Source organism: Capra hircus, chromosome 8 (genome assembly GCF_001704415.2).
Source record: "Capra hircus breed San Clemente chromosome 8, ASM170441v1, whole genome shotgun sequence".
Classification (NCBI taxonomy): domain Eukaryota; kingdom Metazoa; phylum Chordata; class Mammalia; order Artiodactyla; family Bovidae; genus Capra; species Capra hircus.
The window spans coordinates 98,434,433-98,453,798 of NC_030815.1; the positions used below are offsets into that span (position 1 = coordinate 98,434,433).

Here is a 19,366-nt window from a genome sequence, read left to right on the forward strand (position 1 = left end):
TCTGGGAGTTGGTGATGGACAGGGAGGCCTAGCGTGCTGCAGTTCAATGGAGTCGCAAAGAATCAGGCACGACTGAGCGACTGAACTGAATGAAAAGAAAGAAAGAAAATATGATACACACACACACAAATATTATTCAGCTATAAAAAAGAATGAAATATTGTTATCTGCAAAAACATGGATGAACCTTGAGGGCATTATACTAAGTGAAATGAGTCAGATAAAAACAAATACTGTAAGACTGCATTTATATGTGGAATCTGAAAACAAACAGCAAGCTCACAGAGAACACTGGTGGCTGCCAGAGCTGGAGGCAGGGGGTGGGAAAAATGAGTGAAGAGAGTCAAAAGGGACAAACGTCCACTTACGAAATAAGTAAGTCACAGAGACAGAATGTACAGCGTAGTGACTATTGTTAATCTTAACTAACTAAAGTTAATCTACCTTACCGTAGACGTGAAAGTTGCTAAGAGGGTAGGTCTTAAAAGTCCTCATTGGTAACCACGTAAGGTGTCAGACGTTAACCAGATTCAGTGTGGTGATATATACAAGCATGGAACCAGGGTTGCATACCTAAAACTAATATGATGACGTATGTGAAATATACCCCAGTTGAAAAAAAAAAAAAAGGAAAAATCTGTCAAGGGGTTAAGCAGAGCTGTCTGAATCACTACTAGAGGAAAGGAGAAAAAGGGAAACTAAGCTTACCAGAGGAACAAGTGGAAACCACCAAACTTTCTATAGTAGTTGCCAAAACAGGAAGTTTACTTTGACAGATAACCACAGGAAGACAGGTTGAAAAAAGAAAACTTAGATAGCAAAATATAAAATTAAATACAATCTTTCCTATTTTCCACTGTCACAGATATAAGTAAAATTTCTTTGTTTCAGGCAGTTATTATAAAACTCTAAACAAATATTTATGAACAAAAGATGTTTTACAGTTGTCAGACATTACTCAACTATCAAATAATAAAGGGTGATTTAATTTTAAAAACTTCTGTAAAGTAACTGCACAAATACACGAAAGTGCCACAGATAGCCCTGTGATTACTACCTTTAACAAACTAGTCTAGGTAAAGGTCACTTGCAACCAGGATATCTCAAAAATAATCTTTAAAACAAGAGGGTATATCCAACATTGTAGTGGGAGTTGCAGCCAGAGCAATGAGGCCAAGATAAAAATAAAAGGCATCCAAATGCGAAAAGACGTAAAACTATGCAGAGAAATGACCCTACACGTGCAAAATCCTAAAGAAGCCACAAAAACTATCCAAGCTAATAAACAGATTCACCAAAGTTGCAGGATACAAGATCTACAGGGACTGTAAATATTCATAACCTTGGATCTGGCATTGGGTTGTTAGGACACAACATGTGGAAATTAAGTGACATATTTCTGGTTAACCAATGTATCAAAGAATAAATCAAACAGTATCTTGATCCAAAGAGAACAGAAATACAACACATCAAAACTTACGGGGTACAAAAGCACTTCTAAGAGGGCGGTTTACAGCAACAACAACAAAAAAGATCTCAAATAAATAACCCAACTTTATGGCTAGCTGCTTAATGGGCACAGGGCTTCCCTGTGGGGTGATGAAAATGAACTGCTGCTAAGTCACTTTAGTTGTGTCCGACTCTGTGTGACCCCACAGACGGCAGCTTACCAGGCTCCCCCGTCCCTGGGATTCTCCAGGCAAGAACACTGGAGTGGGCTGCCGTTTCCTTCTCCGATGCATGAAAGTGAAAAGTGAAAGGGAAGTCGCTCAGTCGCCTCCAACTCTTCGCGACCCCATGGACTGCAGCCTACCAGGCTCCTCCATCCATGGGATTTTCCAGGCAAGAGCACTGGAGTGGGTGCCATCAGATGGAAGTAATGGCTGCACAGCACTGTGATAGTGCTAAATGCCACTTTAAAATGGTTAACTTTTATGTTACGTGAATAAACCTCAATTAAAAATGCAAAAAGGGGGGTTGGGACATAGCTTAACGAACTAAAATATTTTAAACAAATTTATTTTCTGTTCAGAAAACACCACTAAAATAAAGCAGTTCATCACAGCATGTTTTTAAAATAAAGTTACTCTCCCAAATACTTCTTAAGAATAATATGAACAGTATGCCCTATTTCTTACCAGAAGACTCTTTTCCATTCTGTTTTTCATAGAGGGTGCCCACAGACATCAGGAAAACAATAACCAGGAATACTGGAATTCTCCATGCGCCAGCCAAGGATGCTGCAAATTATTAAGAATCAACATGTTTAGTGAAATAAAAACCTAGCACTTGCCTTTAAAAAACTCAGTTTAGTAGACTGACAGAACAATTCGGCAAAATATGTGAACAACAACAGTTTCACAGGGGAAAAAAATTTTTTTAAAGGCCACCAGACAGCAGAAACCTCAATTCAGGGCTCCTCTCAGGAAATCCAGCCCTGCCCTAAAGAATGAGTCTACCTTTAAGGGGCATGATTCCTGAGGAATCAAGTCCATTCTAAAGCACATTCAGGGTTTAAGACCATCAAGCCCCACATCTAACCCCAGAATGACCTGCATCAGGCACAGAACCTTAAGTCATGGTGTCTGACTTGCACTCCTGAAAATAGCTGGCTGTGAATTCTACCTCTCAAGAAAAGAGTGAAATGGCCCACAGGAGCATGGAGAAAAGCTTTAATGTAACCTAACAAGGGCCAAGGATCAAAAGCCATTTGCATTTCCCTGAGCTGGTCTAGAGCCTTAGGAACATACCTGCCAATCTCCCTCCTCTACCTTCTCCAAACTCAAAATGAATCCCAACAGATATTAGGGGATCTTGTTGAGAAATTCCTTTAGCATTCCAAGTCAGCAAGCTAGAAAGTTATGCTTTGTTCCTTATCAGATTCTGAGGGAAGACATACTTCCAATCAACTCTAGTTTTTTTCCTAACGATAAGCAGCTCTAAAAACTACTTCTAATAGGCTATCTACTACTCCAGGTTACTGAATTTTGTTTTTAAATTAGAACTTGATGTTTCCATATACTAAGACTTAAAGATAAATCAGTCCCTGAAAAATCACTCTACAACATCGTAGCAGCCTCTCAGATAACAGTGAAGGGTCTCAAATAACAGGGAACTCATTATTTTTAAGAGCTCTGACACTGATCATCCTTTATGGTAAGCAGAGTCATGTCTCTCTGAAGCTACTCCTTGCTCTGACACTTGCCCCAAATGGTTAGAGATCTGTTTAAACCACTGTTTCACAGAATCCTTCAAATACGTGAAATAGGCTTCCATATTTGATATCTTTCCATCTCCACCTCTCCCCTCCCTTGCAGCCCCACTGCTCTGCTCTTAGGGAGAGTAAACATCTTTGGTTCCCTTAATAGTTCCTCTCACATGATTTTGAGCACCTCTTATCATTTTTGACTGCTTATCTATATCTTCCTTAAGTAAGACACTCAGAAACAGCCAGGATAGTCCAAGTGTGTTCTACTTTTTAAGATGTATCAATATTTATTCTTAAAAGAACTTTTTGAAAATGGACATTCCATATAATTAAAAGATATCTTAAAGTATAACATTTTCGTTCAAGATTAATGACTGTTAAAGCCAGGACATCTTCAAATGACTAAAGAATTTTAAGTGCAACACGTAAAACTTCAAAAAATTCGCCTTCATTCACATGGTTAGCCAGTGCTGACCTTAAGCTAGAGTTTCTTAGGAAAAAAAAAAACAAAAACAGACCCACCTAAATGAAAAAGCAATATAATCCAGACAGGAATTGACATTGCTCTCAAGTAGCGTTCAGTGCTTGCATTCCACTTGAATGAAACAGCCAACACATAGCCAACTACCAAGGTCCAGATCTTAAATAAATGAAATACAGACACAGCTGTAAAATATATACATGTGAAATAAGCATACAATTATACAGAACTTGCAAGCCTCTCTCATCTAGCATGAGAGCTGTGGGAACACCATGGATGATGGCTGGTGGTGCTAACAGAAGAGGGCATAGTTTCTCTTCCTCTTCCTTGATTAATCAAGTTTTGAAATAAACAGGTTTGTTTAATGTTATTATTAAAATCCCATGCAGTGATATTAAATATCTTTAACAAAAAATACATAAATACAGTTTCATTTAAGTTCAAAAGCTACAGCATGCATAAAGATACTTAAGATACTCAATGTTTAAGCCATGGATTTAAATTAAGAGCTTCACCGTGTGGAATTCTTAAAAGTTTTCTCTACAGATTAATGCTTACAAAAGAAAAGAGGAAACAAGTGGGAATTCCCTTGACAGTCCAGTGGTTAGACCCACACAATGGCCAAAAAGAGAGAGAGAAAGAAAGGAAGCTTTCCAAAAAGAAGCAGGTTAAAAGATTCAATTACAACCTATGAAAATATGCTTGTTACCACAAAAAGAACTTTTTGAAAGCTAAAAAGAAGGCAGGCAGCTGAAGTGTGACCCTGCTGAAATAACCTAGGTAACAGACGGTTAAAACTAGTCCAGAGTTACACACAGCTGAGGAAGTATAGCTGAAAAAAGTATTCCCGGAGGAAGAAACAGGAAGATGTGAGAACAGAAGAACAGGTGAGCCAGAGTCCCCTCCTCAGTTTTTCCCCGCCCTAAAACTAAATGACTCGAAGTACTCACAAACCATCAATGTAGCTGACACAGAAACTCAAATAACCTCACACTTTAATAGAACACACACAAAAGATGGAAAGAATACATAAGCTAGAACAAACGCGGGCATCAACATTTTATTAACATAACTTGAACCTTGCAAAAAATATAGACAAATTAAAACAAAACGAAACAAAAGGACTTTAAGCTGAAACCCAGAGAATGAAGAAAAAAGAACTGATATGGTTACTACAAAAGACAGAGAAAAACTACCTCCTACTTTATTTTGATCAACTCTGTCAAAATACTCTTCAGGTCTAAAATATGTTTATAGCTTCAGACTTGAGAATTCTGTTTTGGGACCTTATTAAATAATAATAAATTCTGAAAAAGGGTTAAATGTAAAAAAATCTCATCGCCGTCTAATTTAGGACCTTGAAAAATTAATAACCTAAAGTTTCAATAACTGGGACATGGTTAACTCTGAACGATTCATTCAATAAAATGTTATGCAACAATTAAAGCAGGCTTTTTTAAATAAAGACTACATAACTTAAGATATTAAGGAAAAAGCAAAATACAATAAACACATATGACAGGATTATATCTATTTCATGGTGGGGGGAAGGAAACGTACTAATAAGTTGTATTTAGGTGATAAGATTTTGTTTTTCCTTTTTCGGTAATTTCCCAGTTGTCTTTAATAAGCACTAATTCTTTTATAATGAAAAGGACACTAAAATATTCTTCTTCAAGCAACTAGTAAGATGAAATATTAAAGAGATCTAAAGTCCCAGATGTATGAGCACATGGGAAGTGAGCCTACAGTTCAATTCAGTTCAGTTCAGTCGCTCAGTAGTGTCCAACTCTTTGTGATCCCATGAATCACAGCACGCCAGGCCTCCCTGTCTATCACTAACTCCCGGAGTTCATTCAGACTCACGTCCATCGAGTCAGTGATGCCATCCGGCCATCTTATGCTCTGTCGTCCCCTTCTCCTCCTGCCCCCAATCCCTTCCAGCATCAGAGTCTTTTCCAATGAGTCAACTCTTCGCATGAGGTGACCAAAGTACTGGAGTTTCAGCTTTAGCATCACTCCTTCCAAAGAACACCCAGGGCTGATCTCCTTCAGAATGGACTGGTTGGATTTCCTTGCAGTCCAAAGGGACTCTCAGGAGTCTTCTCAGCTGCCTCAGAAAAGTTCAAGCTTGTAGGACCACACAGATTTAACCCTGGGAATTTAGAGAATTTTGAGATAGGCTGAGCTCAGAACAAAATCTGTATGTAACAATACACTTATATAGCACTTACCATGGGCTAGGCCTTGCTCTATATTAACACATTATATACATGAACTCACTTAATCCTTATAACCCCAGGAAATAAGTATGGCTATAATTCTCATTTTAGAGATGAAAGAAATTGAGACTTCAAAGAAGTGACTTGCCCAAGGTTAACACACCTAAAAAGTGAGTCAAGATTAGAACCTGAGGATTTGGGTCCAGAATCTACTTTCTTAACATTAAGGAGAAAAAAGGGTAGTGCCAGAAAAATAAAGAGGAAAAGCTGCTCCAATATTCACAAGGGAAAATAAAAACAGTTGATTTTGATGACTACAAATTTTTGAAATTTTCTTTAAAAATGATCCTCGGCAAATGGATAGTCTTTAGAGGTATGTGACACAAGCGTAATCAGCCCTGTTAATTAAATGCGCAGTCAGTAATTTAGATGAAAGACTAGAAGGCGTATTAGTTGAACTTGCAGATTACACAAAGTTGGGAATAGTGAATATAAATGATTCAAAACGATATTCTGAAACTAGAACAATGGGCTAACCAAGTAAGATTAAATTTAATAGAGAGGAATGCAAAGTTTTGCTTTTAGGTTCAAAACTCAGCTATGCAAATACAGAATGGGAAGAGAATAGCTCGTCAGAAGTATAACTGGTATGAATGCTTATTAGTTAAAGTGCATTAGGGAAAGTGTTTCAGTGACTTGCACCATCAAACCACCTGGGCAATAAAATTCAGAGTGCAAAAAGAAATGGAAATTACAATACAGGAGATACAGATACAGGTGCAGGGTGTGGGGGCGGGGGGAATTGTTCAGCTTAGGAAAGAGAAGGAAATAACAAGATTCAACAGTTATCTTCAAATAGCTGGGGAAATGTCATCTAAGAGAGGCAACAGACAATTTTCTGTAGTTCTGAGAGCAGAAATCACAGGTGGAAATTAGGAAGCCACATATTTCAGCTTAATATGATGAATTTTTCGAATAAACGGATTGAGAGCAGGAGGAGAAGGGGGCGACAGAGATTGAGATGATGAGATGGCATCATCGACCCCATGGACATGAGTTTGAGCAAGCTCCAGGAGATAGTGAAGGACAGGGAAGCCTGGCACTGCAGTCCATGGGGCTGCACAGAGTTGGACACGACTGAGCGACTGAACAACAACAAATCTAAAAAGGAAGTAAGTGACTATCACTACAAGTTTAAGCAAAAGCTGATGGGGAAGACCAAGTAGGATAATGTGCCCTCAGTGAGAAGGTGAACCAGAGGATATGCTTTCAGATTTTAAGCCTATGATACTTTTCAACCCATCTCTAACAAGGTTTTGTTTCTTAGCTGTATTCATACGGAATTAGTATCACTTGCACAGCAAGGAAAAAATGAGAGATCGCATACTTCAAATTTTTTAAAGGAAACTCATAGAGTCAGACACAACCGAAGTGACTTAATATGGACACATGCATGGTCAAATCATAGCCCTAATCAGATCATTGTTTCAGATACTTCATTCTCCTTTAAAACCACTTTATTCTAATTTGAAAACTCTGTTCTCTTCATGATGTGGCAACTTAGAGTCAAGAATATTTCATAATCAAAGTCTTTACGTGAGAAAGAACCTAAGCACTGAAAACTTTCCTCCTTACTGTTGCCAGGCAAGCAAAACACACCTAGAAGTGGGATGGGGCAGGCCTGGCCGGCTGGCTAATGTACAATCCCAAAGAGCCTTGCTGGCAGCACTACCAAACTCTTAGGATCTGTAAAACTGAATATCCAAGAACCCTGCAAGCGTGCCAAGCCACTTCAGTCATGTTTAATTCTGTGCAACCCCACGGACTGTAGCCCACCAGGCTCCTCTGTCCATTCTAGTATTCTCCAGGCAAGAGTACTGGAATGGGTTGCCATGTCCTCCTCCAGGGGATCTTCCCAACCCAGGGATCAAACCAGTGTCTCTTATGTCTCCTACACTGGCAGGCGGGTTCTTTATTACTAGCACTGCCTAGGAATTCCCTGAGCAGGTTCTTTAAGCTCTCTAAAATGAGGATGATAATTAGACATCATTCAAGATAAGCCAACACTTCACACAACTAGGGCTGGGCAGCCCAGAGATGGATCCTGGTTTGTTCAAAGTCACAAAGCAAGCTACTGACAGAGTTCAGTTTAGAATTTACACTCCTATCTTTCAGTCACTGTTCTTTCCACCTTATGCTTCTTTATAAAGTAAAATGGAAACAATGCAATCAGAGGCCATGGAGAAAACAAATCCATTACTACTGCAAAAACTGTAAATGTCTTCAAATGTTCTAACAATTCTGAACTAAAGGAGAGAGGAACACCCAAAACACTCCCAGCAAAGAAAAATGGTGGGGCAGGAAGGCTAGCTTTTTAGATTTATTTTGACAGTGCTACACCAAGTGAAGATGACCAGGATCCTAAGGACTGAGTTACACCTGAGTCTGGTGCAACAGATAATTTTTTTCCCCCAGTGTTTAGAAATCACTAAGTCAATACAATATTTGAAACTGTTTTGTTTTGTTTTGTTTTGTTTTCACAATTGCCCATATTATAAATGATCAGTATTTCCCTTGCAGGTAGGATGGAGTACTAGGAGAAGAAAAGAGCTAGGAGACTGAAGGAACCCCAAAGTAGGGGGAAGAGAAACTGAATGGGAAGGATAATGTGGTAACAAATGAAAACACAGGTACTGAAGACACTACAGAGGAAAACGGGATAGGACTTGGAAATAAATGAACAGGTATAAAGATAAAAGAGAGACGACTAAGATTTCTAGATGATGGGAATTCAGGGGTGTCTGGGGGAACATGTGTGGGTAGTCCAACCCTGATATTCTTCTATTTTTTCCCCTAATAACTAAAATCAATTTGTACAAAAAAAAAAAAATTAAACTAAAAAATGTTCCTCCACAACATCCTGGAGGAAAATGTTTTAAAATCTTTAGTGAAGGTCTTGATGACAAAGGGCCTTCAACTGCTGATAGGTCTGTTGAGTAAGTACCATTTACTGAACGAACAGATCTATCTCGAAATCTTCCCACCTATGAAATCCAGTCCTCTAACTTCACATGACTATCGTGAGAATGAAATAACACACATGAAAGTGCCTACCAGTGAGTGGCAGATGCTCAAAAGCTGGATCTTAAATGCACGCACTGTCGGCTCTCCAAAGTGAAGATTTGCTTAAATTCACTTTTCTCTCTACCTCGCCCATCCGTACCTCTCCCATCCATATTTCTCAGCAGCAGCAGCTCAAATTTTCAAACTGTCTAGAAAGCATCAAGACTTTTTTTTTTTTTTTTAATCACATGCAGCCCTGGTTGGGTTCACAAAACCAAACCATTGTGAACCATGAGATAGAAAAGTCCGAGAGAGGGCAAGCTGCCCGGTCACATGACCGACTTCCACTTCATGTCAGGCCTTACTCAGCACTTGGGACAGAGAGCTGAGGACTCCCTGTCTCTGCTTCCCAGGTACACTTTTAACTTTTAGCTCACCCCCATCTAACTACCTGCTCCTAAGGACTGCTTCAAGAAACACAACCGCAAGTTTCTCTCCAACTCAGATCAACCTCCAGGCTCTACTCCCTCAATTTAGGGCCCCCACCACTTCCAACTCTCTTTTAACTAACTTGTTCTGTGCCTTTTATAATGGGATTTTTATCCCTTCTTCCCATCACTTTAGCTAATCAGCTAAAATAATTAATTGTCTTTACCTTCCTTCCCCTCTTCTAATCTAGCTAATCTTGGTCCTTACTTCTCTTCTGTTAATCCACAACCCATACAAATATTATGTAAATAAAATATAAGGAAGGGGTTTATCTTCAGTAAAAAGATATTCATAGCTATATACATTAAGCTGCAGGCACTTTTTCACAATTATTCAATTCCTCATCTCTTTCCACCATCTGTGAGTGACTGGCTCAAATGCCCCAGTTTCCATTAGTCATACCAAATGTACCCAGGTATTCAATTCTAACTTCACTATGAAAATACAGCGTTCATATATGTTAGGCCCTTCTTTCCTAATTTCTTACAGTTTGGTGGAAACACTACTTGATCTTGCCTACAGTAATTTACAATATACTGCAGTATCAATAGTCAAAAATGTTAGCAGGATCTATAAGTGTGTCTGAATTTGACAAGATTGAATTTCCTGAGGATAGGAATCAAGTTATAGTAATCTTTATATTTCTTAACAGTATATAGTATTCTGCCTTTTATGCAAGGGGCATTCAATCAACTTAACTGAACTTAAAACAACAAGGTAAAGGAGAAGTAACGTCTAACTGCTGCTCCATGAATGTGAACCTTGGATTTGTTCAAAGTCTGAGTGCCTTTGGGACGATCACAGTCTCGGGACCTCAGAAACCTCTCCTGGAGAGTGGCAGGCAAGAAGACAATAAAGAGCAAAGTAACACTAGGATCACTCTCACCCGACAATCTACCCAGGAAGTGAAAGAGGGTGTTTCCACACCTCTCCTTCCTATCACAATTGAAATAATACAAGTTTCTTGGAGGCCAGTGGATTTAGTCTGATCACGACGCAGTTGCACACACAGGCAGCGTCCCAAAATTATGGATGAGGTGCTCCCCGATACCTTGCTGGCCAATAACTGGTGGGTCTGTCATCTCCATGAGAATACGCTCACATATGAGAACATTCCTTGAACACAGAGCCGTACCTTAATCCTTTTAAATCCCTCACAAAGTCCAGTACCTAATAACATAATCAACTTTTTAACTTTAATTGAGAAGTTGCATTGATAGGGCTAGAGAAGACAGTTCTGGTATCAGTCACCGACTCTACCAATAACTTCAGGCAAGTTATAACCTTGCTTGACCGATAAAGGGAATTATTTTGCAACTTGAAATCAAGGTGCACTTAACAGGGACAAAAGTGAATAAGTTTATTTTTAGATGGTACTGCTTCTTAATGAAATAGCAGTCTTATGCGTTAAATATCCACTTATTTTTTGTCACCCCCAGTGAAATATCCTAAAGGAAATCAACCCTGAATATTCACTGGAAGGACTGATGCTGAAGCTGAAGCTCCAATACTTTGGCCACCTGCTGTGAAAAGCCAATTCACTGGAAAAGAACCTGATGCTGGGAAAGACTGAAGGCAGGAGGAGAAGGAGGAGACAGAGGATGAGATGGCTTGGCAGCATCACTGCCTCAATGGACACGAGTTTGAGCAAACTCAAGGAGACAGTGAAGACAGGGAAGCGTGGCGTCCTCCAGTCCACGGTGTCACAGAGTCTGACACGACTTAGCAACTGAACAACAAAGTGAAATGTTTGGATCATTAACTGATCTACAATCTGGCCTGATTTAGGAAACGTGTCACCACATTATCCTTGAAATCCCTTCCAACTCTAAAGCTCCCTGATTATCTAAGAATAACCTCAGGAGGATGGAGGAAATCACAAATATGCCTTTCCTTCACTCAGTCTGCTTAAGAAATCCAGGTGGGAGGAGATGTAACGTCGCAGAGCAATCCCTGCACAAGGCATAAGGAGTTCCCAAGAAGAGAATGTGGCAAGAAACAGGCCCACGGGGCTCAGCACCTAGGTGCCTGGCGCAAAGTGTACCGAAATCACCTGAACTGAGGCAGCTCTGAACCATTAAGCAAGATTTGCTCCAGGACTTGAGAAACTTGCATCAACCAGTCCCCTCTTTGTCCTAACAAGACTGGTAAGAAGCCACCTCTCCTGTCTGTAGGATGACAGATTGGACTAGGACCTCTAAGGTCTCTTCCAGGATAGTCCCACGTGAGCAGAACTGAAGATGCTTAGCACCCCCTCTCCAAGACCAGGAATAAATTCCTGTCCACTTGCAGATGCGCTGAAAGCTCTCCCTGCAAAACGGAAGAGGGCTTCCCTACAGGGCACGGGTCCCCCTAATGGGGAGACTGTTTCGAACCACACCCGTCTTCTCTTTGGCAGGAAGGGCGCCAAGTTCCTCGGGTGCACGGGAAGGAAGGCGGAGACGGACACTGTCTGCGCGCTCAGGTCTGGACGTTTGGCCGTCCTTGCACCGGGCCGAGGGGCAGCAGGATTGCACCCCAGCGAGCTGGGGGTGTGGTGGTCACTGCGTGCCCGGCGGGACGGCTGAGGGCCCGGGCCGGGGCTCACTCACCCACAGGCTGTTGAAGTAGTCCAGCCCGCTGCAGATGAGCGCGCCCGCGTGCGCCAGCAGCACCTGCACGCCCAGGTAGCTGCCCAGGCTGTAGAGGCCGTAGAGGAGCGGGCCGCCGGCGCCCAGCAGCAGCAGCAGGCGGCGGCGGCGCAGCGCCTGCTCGCCCAGGGCCTCCACGCCGTAGTCCGCGAAGCAGATCGGCAGCAGCAGCGCGGCCAGCACGATGGGCGTGTGCGCGCGGTGCAGGCGCTGCAGCCAGTGGCGCCCCAGGCGCGTCAGCGAGCTCTTGAAGGGGTGCAGGAAGGTGCCGCACAGCACGGCCCAGAGCAGCGGGCGCAGGAAGGCCTCCAGGATGAAGTAGACGAGCACGGCGGCGCCGCAGCACAGGCACACGAACAGCACCGCCCCGGTGTTGTAGAAGGCCTGCTTGATGGGCTTGTCGAAGCGCAGCGCCAGCGCCGCTGTCCGCGGGGTCTCCCCGCAGCCGCCGCCGCCGCTGGCTGCCCCGACCGCACGCTGAGCCCGCGGCGCCCGGCTCGGGGAGCCCGGCGAACTGAGCGCCTCCTCAGGGCCGCCATCGTCGGCCATGCTGCCTTTGCCGCTGCCGCCGCCGCCGCCGCCAAGAGACGGCGCTGGGAGGCCGGGAGAGAGGCAGGGCGGGCGACACGCGGCATTGTGGGAGCTGTAGTTCCTAACTGACCACTGAAAGCTTACACAACCTTTGAGGAACTCCAAGTCCCAGAGAGTATAGCGAGCGTTCCTTCGGCCTCGGGCTCCCTGTGGTTCATTGGTCCCTGCAGAATTCAGGTAACAGGTTTCTGGGGTCTGCGTGTTAGAAGGGGCAAAAAACAAACTTTCCTCTCCCCCCAACACACAATATAAGAGCAATGTATGCTAGCTCAGTTCAAGTGTTCTATTAATCACAAACTGGGGGGAGGGGAGGAATGTCAGATAATAGCCTTTACACAAAACACCCTGTATCATAAAACAAAACAAAACCCTCCCTTCGCTCGCTGGTTAATGTCAACGTTTAGGGTGGCAGAATCCCCAGAGTCACTATCTTCACAGATTGAAAACCCAAGCTGCACATTAGAATCCGTGGGGAAATACTTTAAAAAGACCAATTACCATATTCAGTTTTATTGATTTATTTAATAAAGTGTTGGCTCTGGCGTGTTTGGCAGGATTTTAAATAGCGATTACCATATGGCAGACCCTGTTATAAAAGTCTCATTCCTATTAATTCATCTGATCCTTAGAACAACCCTACAAAGAAGATGGTGTTATTATCCCCACTTCTCAATGAGGAAAACTGAGGCTCAGAGAAGGTAAGTACCTTGCCAAGGTACACAGCTAGTACGCTCAGAGGCAGGATTCAAACTAAGAGTCTGACTCCTAAGTCGATTCTTACCTACTAGGTTAATAAATTGGTCTGACAAGGGAGCCTTTAGCACAGGGGTCCTCAACCCCCAGGCTGCGGACTGCTACCCATCAGAGACCTGTTAGGAAATCAGTGGCTCAGCAGGAGATGAGCATGGGGGAGCAAGAGATGCTTCATCTGCAGCTCCCCACTCCTTGCATTACAGCCTGAACCAGCCTCACCTCCAGTGAAACTGTCCTCTTCACGAAACCAGTGCCTGGTGCCAAAAAGGTTGGGGACCACTGCAAGTTTAGCATATATTGTTTAAAGCTCTTCAGAAAACTCTAATGTGCAGCTATTGTTGACAACCATGTACGTGAGTCTGAGTGAACTCCGGGAGATGGTGATGGACAGGGAGGCCTGAGGTGCTGCAGTTCATGGGGTCGCAAAGAGTCGGACACGACTGAGCGACTGAACTGAACTGATGTAGGTGTCAATGCTGGAGCAATCTAAACTCCTGAAGGAACCCTAAGTCAGAGTCTCAAACTGCCACTGTTCCATTTTTGAGACCTGAGGTCAGGTCAGTTGAGCCCCCAACTCTAATTTCCCCTTTCGCATGGGAGTGATAATAGAAACTCTTGTGTCAAGAGAAAAAGGAAGCTCTGAGACAATGCATGGTGCTTCTGTTTTCTTGTTGGAAAGGTCCTGGTACCCAAGCCTACTACTTGAAAAACATCTCCAACAGCAGTTTATTTAGAAGAAGAAGAAAGAGAGGGGAAGAAGGGAAAGAAGAGAAGGAAGGGGAAGAAGAAGAGGATGAGGAAGGGGAGGAAGAGAAGTAAGAGGAAGGAAAAGAAAGGAGAGAGGGAAGGAGGAAGGTTTCACTGAGTGCTCAATATGAGAGTACTTTGGAACTCTGCAAGTTACCCCTCTTCTGTTTTCAAACAATTTTCAAGTAGAAGAAAAAGTGATTCCTTTCCATCCTGTTTTGGGTTTCAGGTCACAGTCCTCGTTTTTCAAGTTGGACGTGGACTCTGTAAATAATTTGCTTCAGTTGTCCTAAACCATCCTTTTTCCTCTTTACTTTGTTCAGGGCTGCTGGGGTAAAGAATCCGCCTGCCAATGCAGGAGATGCAGGGTATGGGCCATTCATAGTACAGAGCATGAGCTCAGGGTTTGCTGAGCAAGTGAATGGATGATTCGCTATCCTTTCAAAAAAGGTGTTTGTGCTTCCTGTGAGAAATGGTACTCAAACACTGGGAATGTGTCTCCTACGTAGTCCTATGATTAAGAGCAGAGAAAAATTAAAATACTGGGATGTAGGACCTACAATATAAATTTGAGTACACACAGTCTACTTAAATCTCTAACTCACAGAGTGTATGCTTTTAGGCACATCCTCCAAAATGTGAGGCTACTTGATGTGAAGTGTAAGTCACTCAATGGTGTCCAACTCTTTGCAACCCTGTGCACTGTAGCCTGCCAGGCTCCTCTGCTCATGGAATTCTCCAGGCAAGAATACTGGAGTGGGTAGCCTATCACTTCTCCAGGGCATCTTCCCAACCCAGGGATCGAACCCAGGTCTCCCGCCTTGCAGGCAGATTCTTTACTACCAGGGAAGCCTGAGGCTACTTGGGTTTTCTTTTTTAATGCCATGTAGCGACTCACCTCAGGGAAGAACAGCCTCTGTGGGCATCCAGGTACAGTGAGTGCAGAAGAGTGGATCAAGTTGACCTTGGGATCACACTGCCTTTGGCCTGCTTGTTGCGTGAACTGATGAATTTCCTAACCATTTAAGCCATTTTGGGTTCAGTTTTAACATTTCTTGCAACAGAAAGCTTTCGGCTGATAAAATGATAACACCTCCATCATTGGTTGCTGTGAGGATAAAATAGGAGAGCGTGTCTAAAGCAGAGGCACAGGGCCTGGGACATGATGAAAATCTAATAGTGGTTCCCAGGGTGACTCCTCATTTTGTCCTGGAGACGCCAAGAGGCATCTCTTAAGCCACAGTCAACCACAGACTCCCAGGGCATCAAGATAAAAGCCCCAGAGATAAAACAAACACGGAAGAGGATTCCCCAGGGCATCATGTCTGTCTTAGAGTGTTTACTGAGTTGTAATGAGCACCTCCTTTAAACAAAAATCTTGTGCTTACAGTGCAGTGTCTACATTACACATAAAAGAGGTGTGTACAGTGCAGGAGGAGAAGCCGTGTGAAAAGGGAATCAAACAGACATGCATTTAGATTCCAAATATGAGTTACCACTCTTTTTATAAAACCCATAGCAGACATTGCTAATAAATCACTGAACTCTTTCTCACCAAGCCTAGATACAGCCTCAAAACCCTTCTTAGCAGAACATACTAGGGAACCACTACCAACTCCACAAAGTAAGCGCACAAGAGGAAACATATTTGCCTTTTCTATATTAAACTAGCCATCCAGAGTCTTCCCTATTGGCCCAGTGGCTAAGACTCCACCCTCCCAACATAGGGGCTCCTAGGTTCAGTCCCTGGTCAGGGAACTAGATCCAGAGTGCTGCAGCTAAGACAAGTGCAGCCAAATAAATAATTACAAAACCTAACCATCTAGTGTCTGATACTAGATACAATTGGCAGACTAAAAATGTAAATAAATGGTTAAGAAGAAAAGAGTTTGGGAAGTATGAACATGAGAAATTACTAAAGGTTGTTTTTTTTGTTTTTTGTTTTTTTTAAATCTCAGTGCCTGAAGAAAGAATGATGCAACCAAGTCTGATACCATCGGGCCCTGCCTGACCACTCCTGCTTATCTCTTCTATTCCTGTGCTGAGCCATGTGCCCTCACTTAAAGCACAAGTCCTGCCAGTTCACTGAGTGGAGTCTAGCCTTTCTTGTGTCCGGGCTCCTGTTCATCCAGGCGAGGTTCCTGTTCTTCTGGTTTGTACCATCCAACTGTAGCTGACCTTCCAAGCCTTGTCAACAAAGACAAGTTTACCAGTTCACTAAAAAGGTCAATGAAGAAATTACCAAATTGGTTCAACCAACCCAGGTGAGACCCAGCTATCCAGCAACAGACCAGATGAGTAAAAGAAACCTGGGAAGTTCTTTGGGGGGAAAACATACACACACACAATCCCCCTTTACAAAAAATCTGCAACCAAAATTGCTCCCTCTTTCTCTTCCAGGGTAGGAGGAAGTTTGGTAGAGGGGATTGACATCTACAAGATGAATTTTGTGATTAACAATCATTACGAAGAGCCAGAACTGCCTGTCTAAAAAATGGCTGGCCCTAAGTGTCCTTTGCTGGTAGCTCCTCATCTTCACGGAAGTGATTTTTTTCTGGAATGTTTTACCTGGAATGATTGAAGTATGAGAGCTAGGGATCAGGTCTTGGAATTCCTAGTCTACCTTGGAATTGTTCCCAACAGTATACTCCAATGGCAACCCACTCCAGTGTTCTTGCCTGGAGAATCCCAGGGATGGGCGAGCCTGGTGGGCTGCCGTCTCTGGGGTCGCACAGAGTGGGACACGACTGAAGCAACTTAGCAGCAGCAGCAACATGAGGCTACCCAGAGTGTAAACAACCAGCCTTCTGCTGCAAATCAGGGCAAGACTGATCCACCAGGAGATGGCGGATGCATTTCAAATTGACCAGACTAATCCCTCTTTTATTTACAAGAAAACTATCTTTAGTTGAGAATCAAGTCCTGCTGGGGGTTTGTACACCCTTGGCGCCACACTGATGTCACCACAGCCTCCAGCTGGTCCCTCTTATTTGCCCTCTTGCTCCACTCCAATCAGTTCTCTACCCTGTAGCCAGCGTGATCATTTTAAAATACAATCTGATCCCTTCAGATCCTCCTTACCGTGTGGGAAGGTTCCAAGCTCTTTACTATGACGTCAAAGGTCCTCTGTGATGTAGCCATACTCACCCTGCCTCACCTCTCCCCACTCCCTGCTTCATCCTTTATCCTCCAGCACTTGGGTGGCCCCTAAGATATCCAGGAGCTAATCCCTAGAACCTGTGAAGTATGTTACCTTACTTACACTTTGCAGATATGATGAGGTTAAGGACTTTGAGATGGGGAGATTATCCTGGATAATATGGATGGGGTCTAAATGTAATCACAGGTATCTCTAGCAGAGGGAGGGAAGGAGATTAGACTACAGAAGAGGAGAAGCAACCTGACCTCTCCAACCACAGAGGCAGACACTGGAGTCATAAGGCAATGGGCCAAAGAATAGCCACAGCTACCAGAAGCTGCAAGAGCCGAGGAAGGGCTCTCTCCCCTGGAGTTCCCAGGAGAAACCAGCCCTGCCAACCTCTTGATTTTAGCTCCATACAATTCCGTTCAGACCTCTGGCCTCCAGAACTTCAAGGGAATACATTTCTGTTGTTGGAAGCCACTAAATTTATGGTAACTTGTCACAGCAGCAATCGGAAACTAATACCAACCCTGTCAAATGACAGTGGTTCCCAGCTCATCCTGCTGGCCTTTCTCCTGGGTTGCTCTCCGCTTTCTTGAAGATGCCTCTCCACATCCTTTGCCTGCTTGACTCCTATTCCTTCTTTAAGGTTCAACCTCAGGGACTTCCCTGGTGGTCCAGTGGCTAAGACCCTGTGTTCCCAATGCAGGGGGCCCAGGTGTGATCCCTGACCAGGAATCATGATCCCTGACCATGTGGAATTAGATTCCACATGCTGCAACTAAGAATTTGTGTGATGCAACTAAAAGATCCTGCATGAGCAACTAAGACCCTGTGCAGCCAAATAAATAAATAAATACTAAAAAAGAGAGATTCCGCCTCAGTACTACACCTGCTTTCCTGGTTACCCCAGGCTGGGTGAGGATCCCTACTCCACCCGAGCATTTCCTTACACTGCAGATGCCAAACGGTATGATCGCAGTGTTAATGTATTTGACTCTCAGAATAGGCTGTGAGCCTCCTAGAGGCAGAAAGCAAGAGCAGGTCTTCCTCTTGTCCTCCATGTGTAGTTTCTCACATACAGACTGGCACATAAGAGTCCTCAATAAACATTCATTGAATGAATGAATCAACAGGTGGTTAAAGCTGCTTGACCTCCTGGAAGCAAGTGACTTTCACGTCCACTCCACTTCAGCAGTCTCTTTTTACAGCCCATCCCCTGGCCCTTGCACCTGGGACTGAGCCCTAAGAAACTTACAAGTCAAACAGCATCAGCCAGGGTCAGGTCTGATAGCTGAGCTACCCACTGAGAATACGGCAAAATAAATACCACAGGATACCAAAATAAATACCACTAGGATACCAAAAAATAACCAAATACTTGTTTGAGGAGGTGGTAAGAATTACAGCCTATAATGCAGAATGTGGTAATTCTTTCTTAACATAACATTCCTTGTACTTTTCAACCTAGTCCCAGTTTCTCAATTTGCTCAGCTATTGCATTCTGCAATTTCCACACCACCCTGATGATTCATAAGCCTTTACCACTAAACTAACTGTTGTTAACATACAATTTAGTTACCACTAAGGTCTATAACTAGAGAAGGCAACGGCAACCCACTCCAGTACTCTTGTCTGGAAAATCCCATGGACAGAGGAGCCTGGTAGGCTGCAGTCCATGGGGTCGCTAGGAGTCGGACATGACTGAGCGACTTCACTTTCACTTTTCACTTTCATGCATTGGAGAAGGAAATGGCAACCCAGTCCAGTGTTCTTGCCTGGAGAATCCCAGGGACGGGGGAGCCTGGTGGACTGCCACCTGTGGGGTCGCATAGTCGGACACGACTGAAGTGACTTAGCAGTAGCAGTAGCAAGGTCTATAACGAAATTCTTAGAGCTAGTATGCACTGTTAGTCAACTAATACAATTTAAATGGGATTATAGGCCTCCATTTACTATCTGATAAAGGGATTAGGCTGAAGCTTTAAATACAGATTTCTTTTGCAAATTGTTTTTCTGCAAATATTTTTACCTGACTAC

General features: G+C 43.2%; 1 protein-coding gene and 1 long non-coding RNA gene across 2 annotated transcripts in view; one reads left to right on the top strand and one right to left on the bottom strand.

Annotated features, from left to right (window-relative positions):
• TMEM245 (transmembrane protein 245) overlaps positions 1 to 12,660 on the bottom strand; it is a 79,610-nt gene extending 66,950 nt beyond the window's left edge. The window contains 3 exon segments of the mRNA XM_018052564.1: positions 2,139 to 2,240; positions 3,731 to 3,848; positions 12,055 to 12,660. Coding sequence (XP_017908053.1) covers positions 2,139 to 2,240; positions 3,731 to 3,848; positions 12,055 to 12,642 — 808 coding nt within the window. The 5' untranslated portion in view covers positions 12,643 to 12,660.
• LOC106502448 lies at positions 12,803 to 18,050 on the top strand. The gene is made up of 4 exons (XR_001296035.2): positions 12,803 to 12,861; positions 13,314 to 13,382; positions 16,143 to 16,448; positions 16,585 to 18,050. It is a non-coding gene; the product is annotated as an uncharacterized LOC106502448 (long non-coding RNA).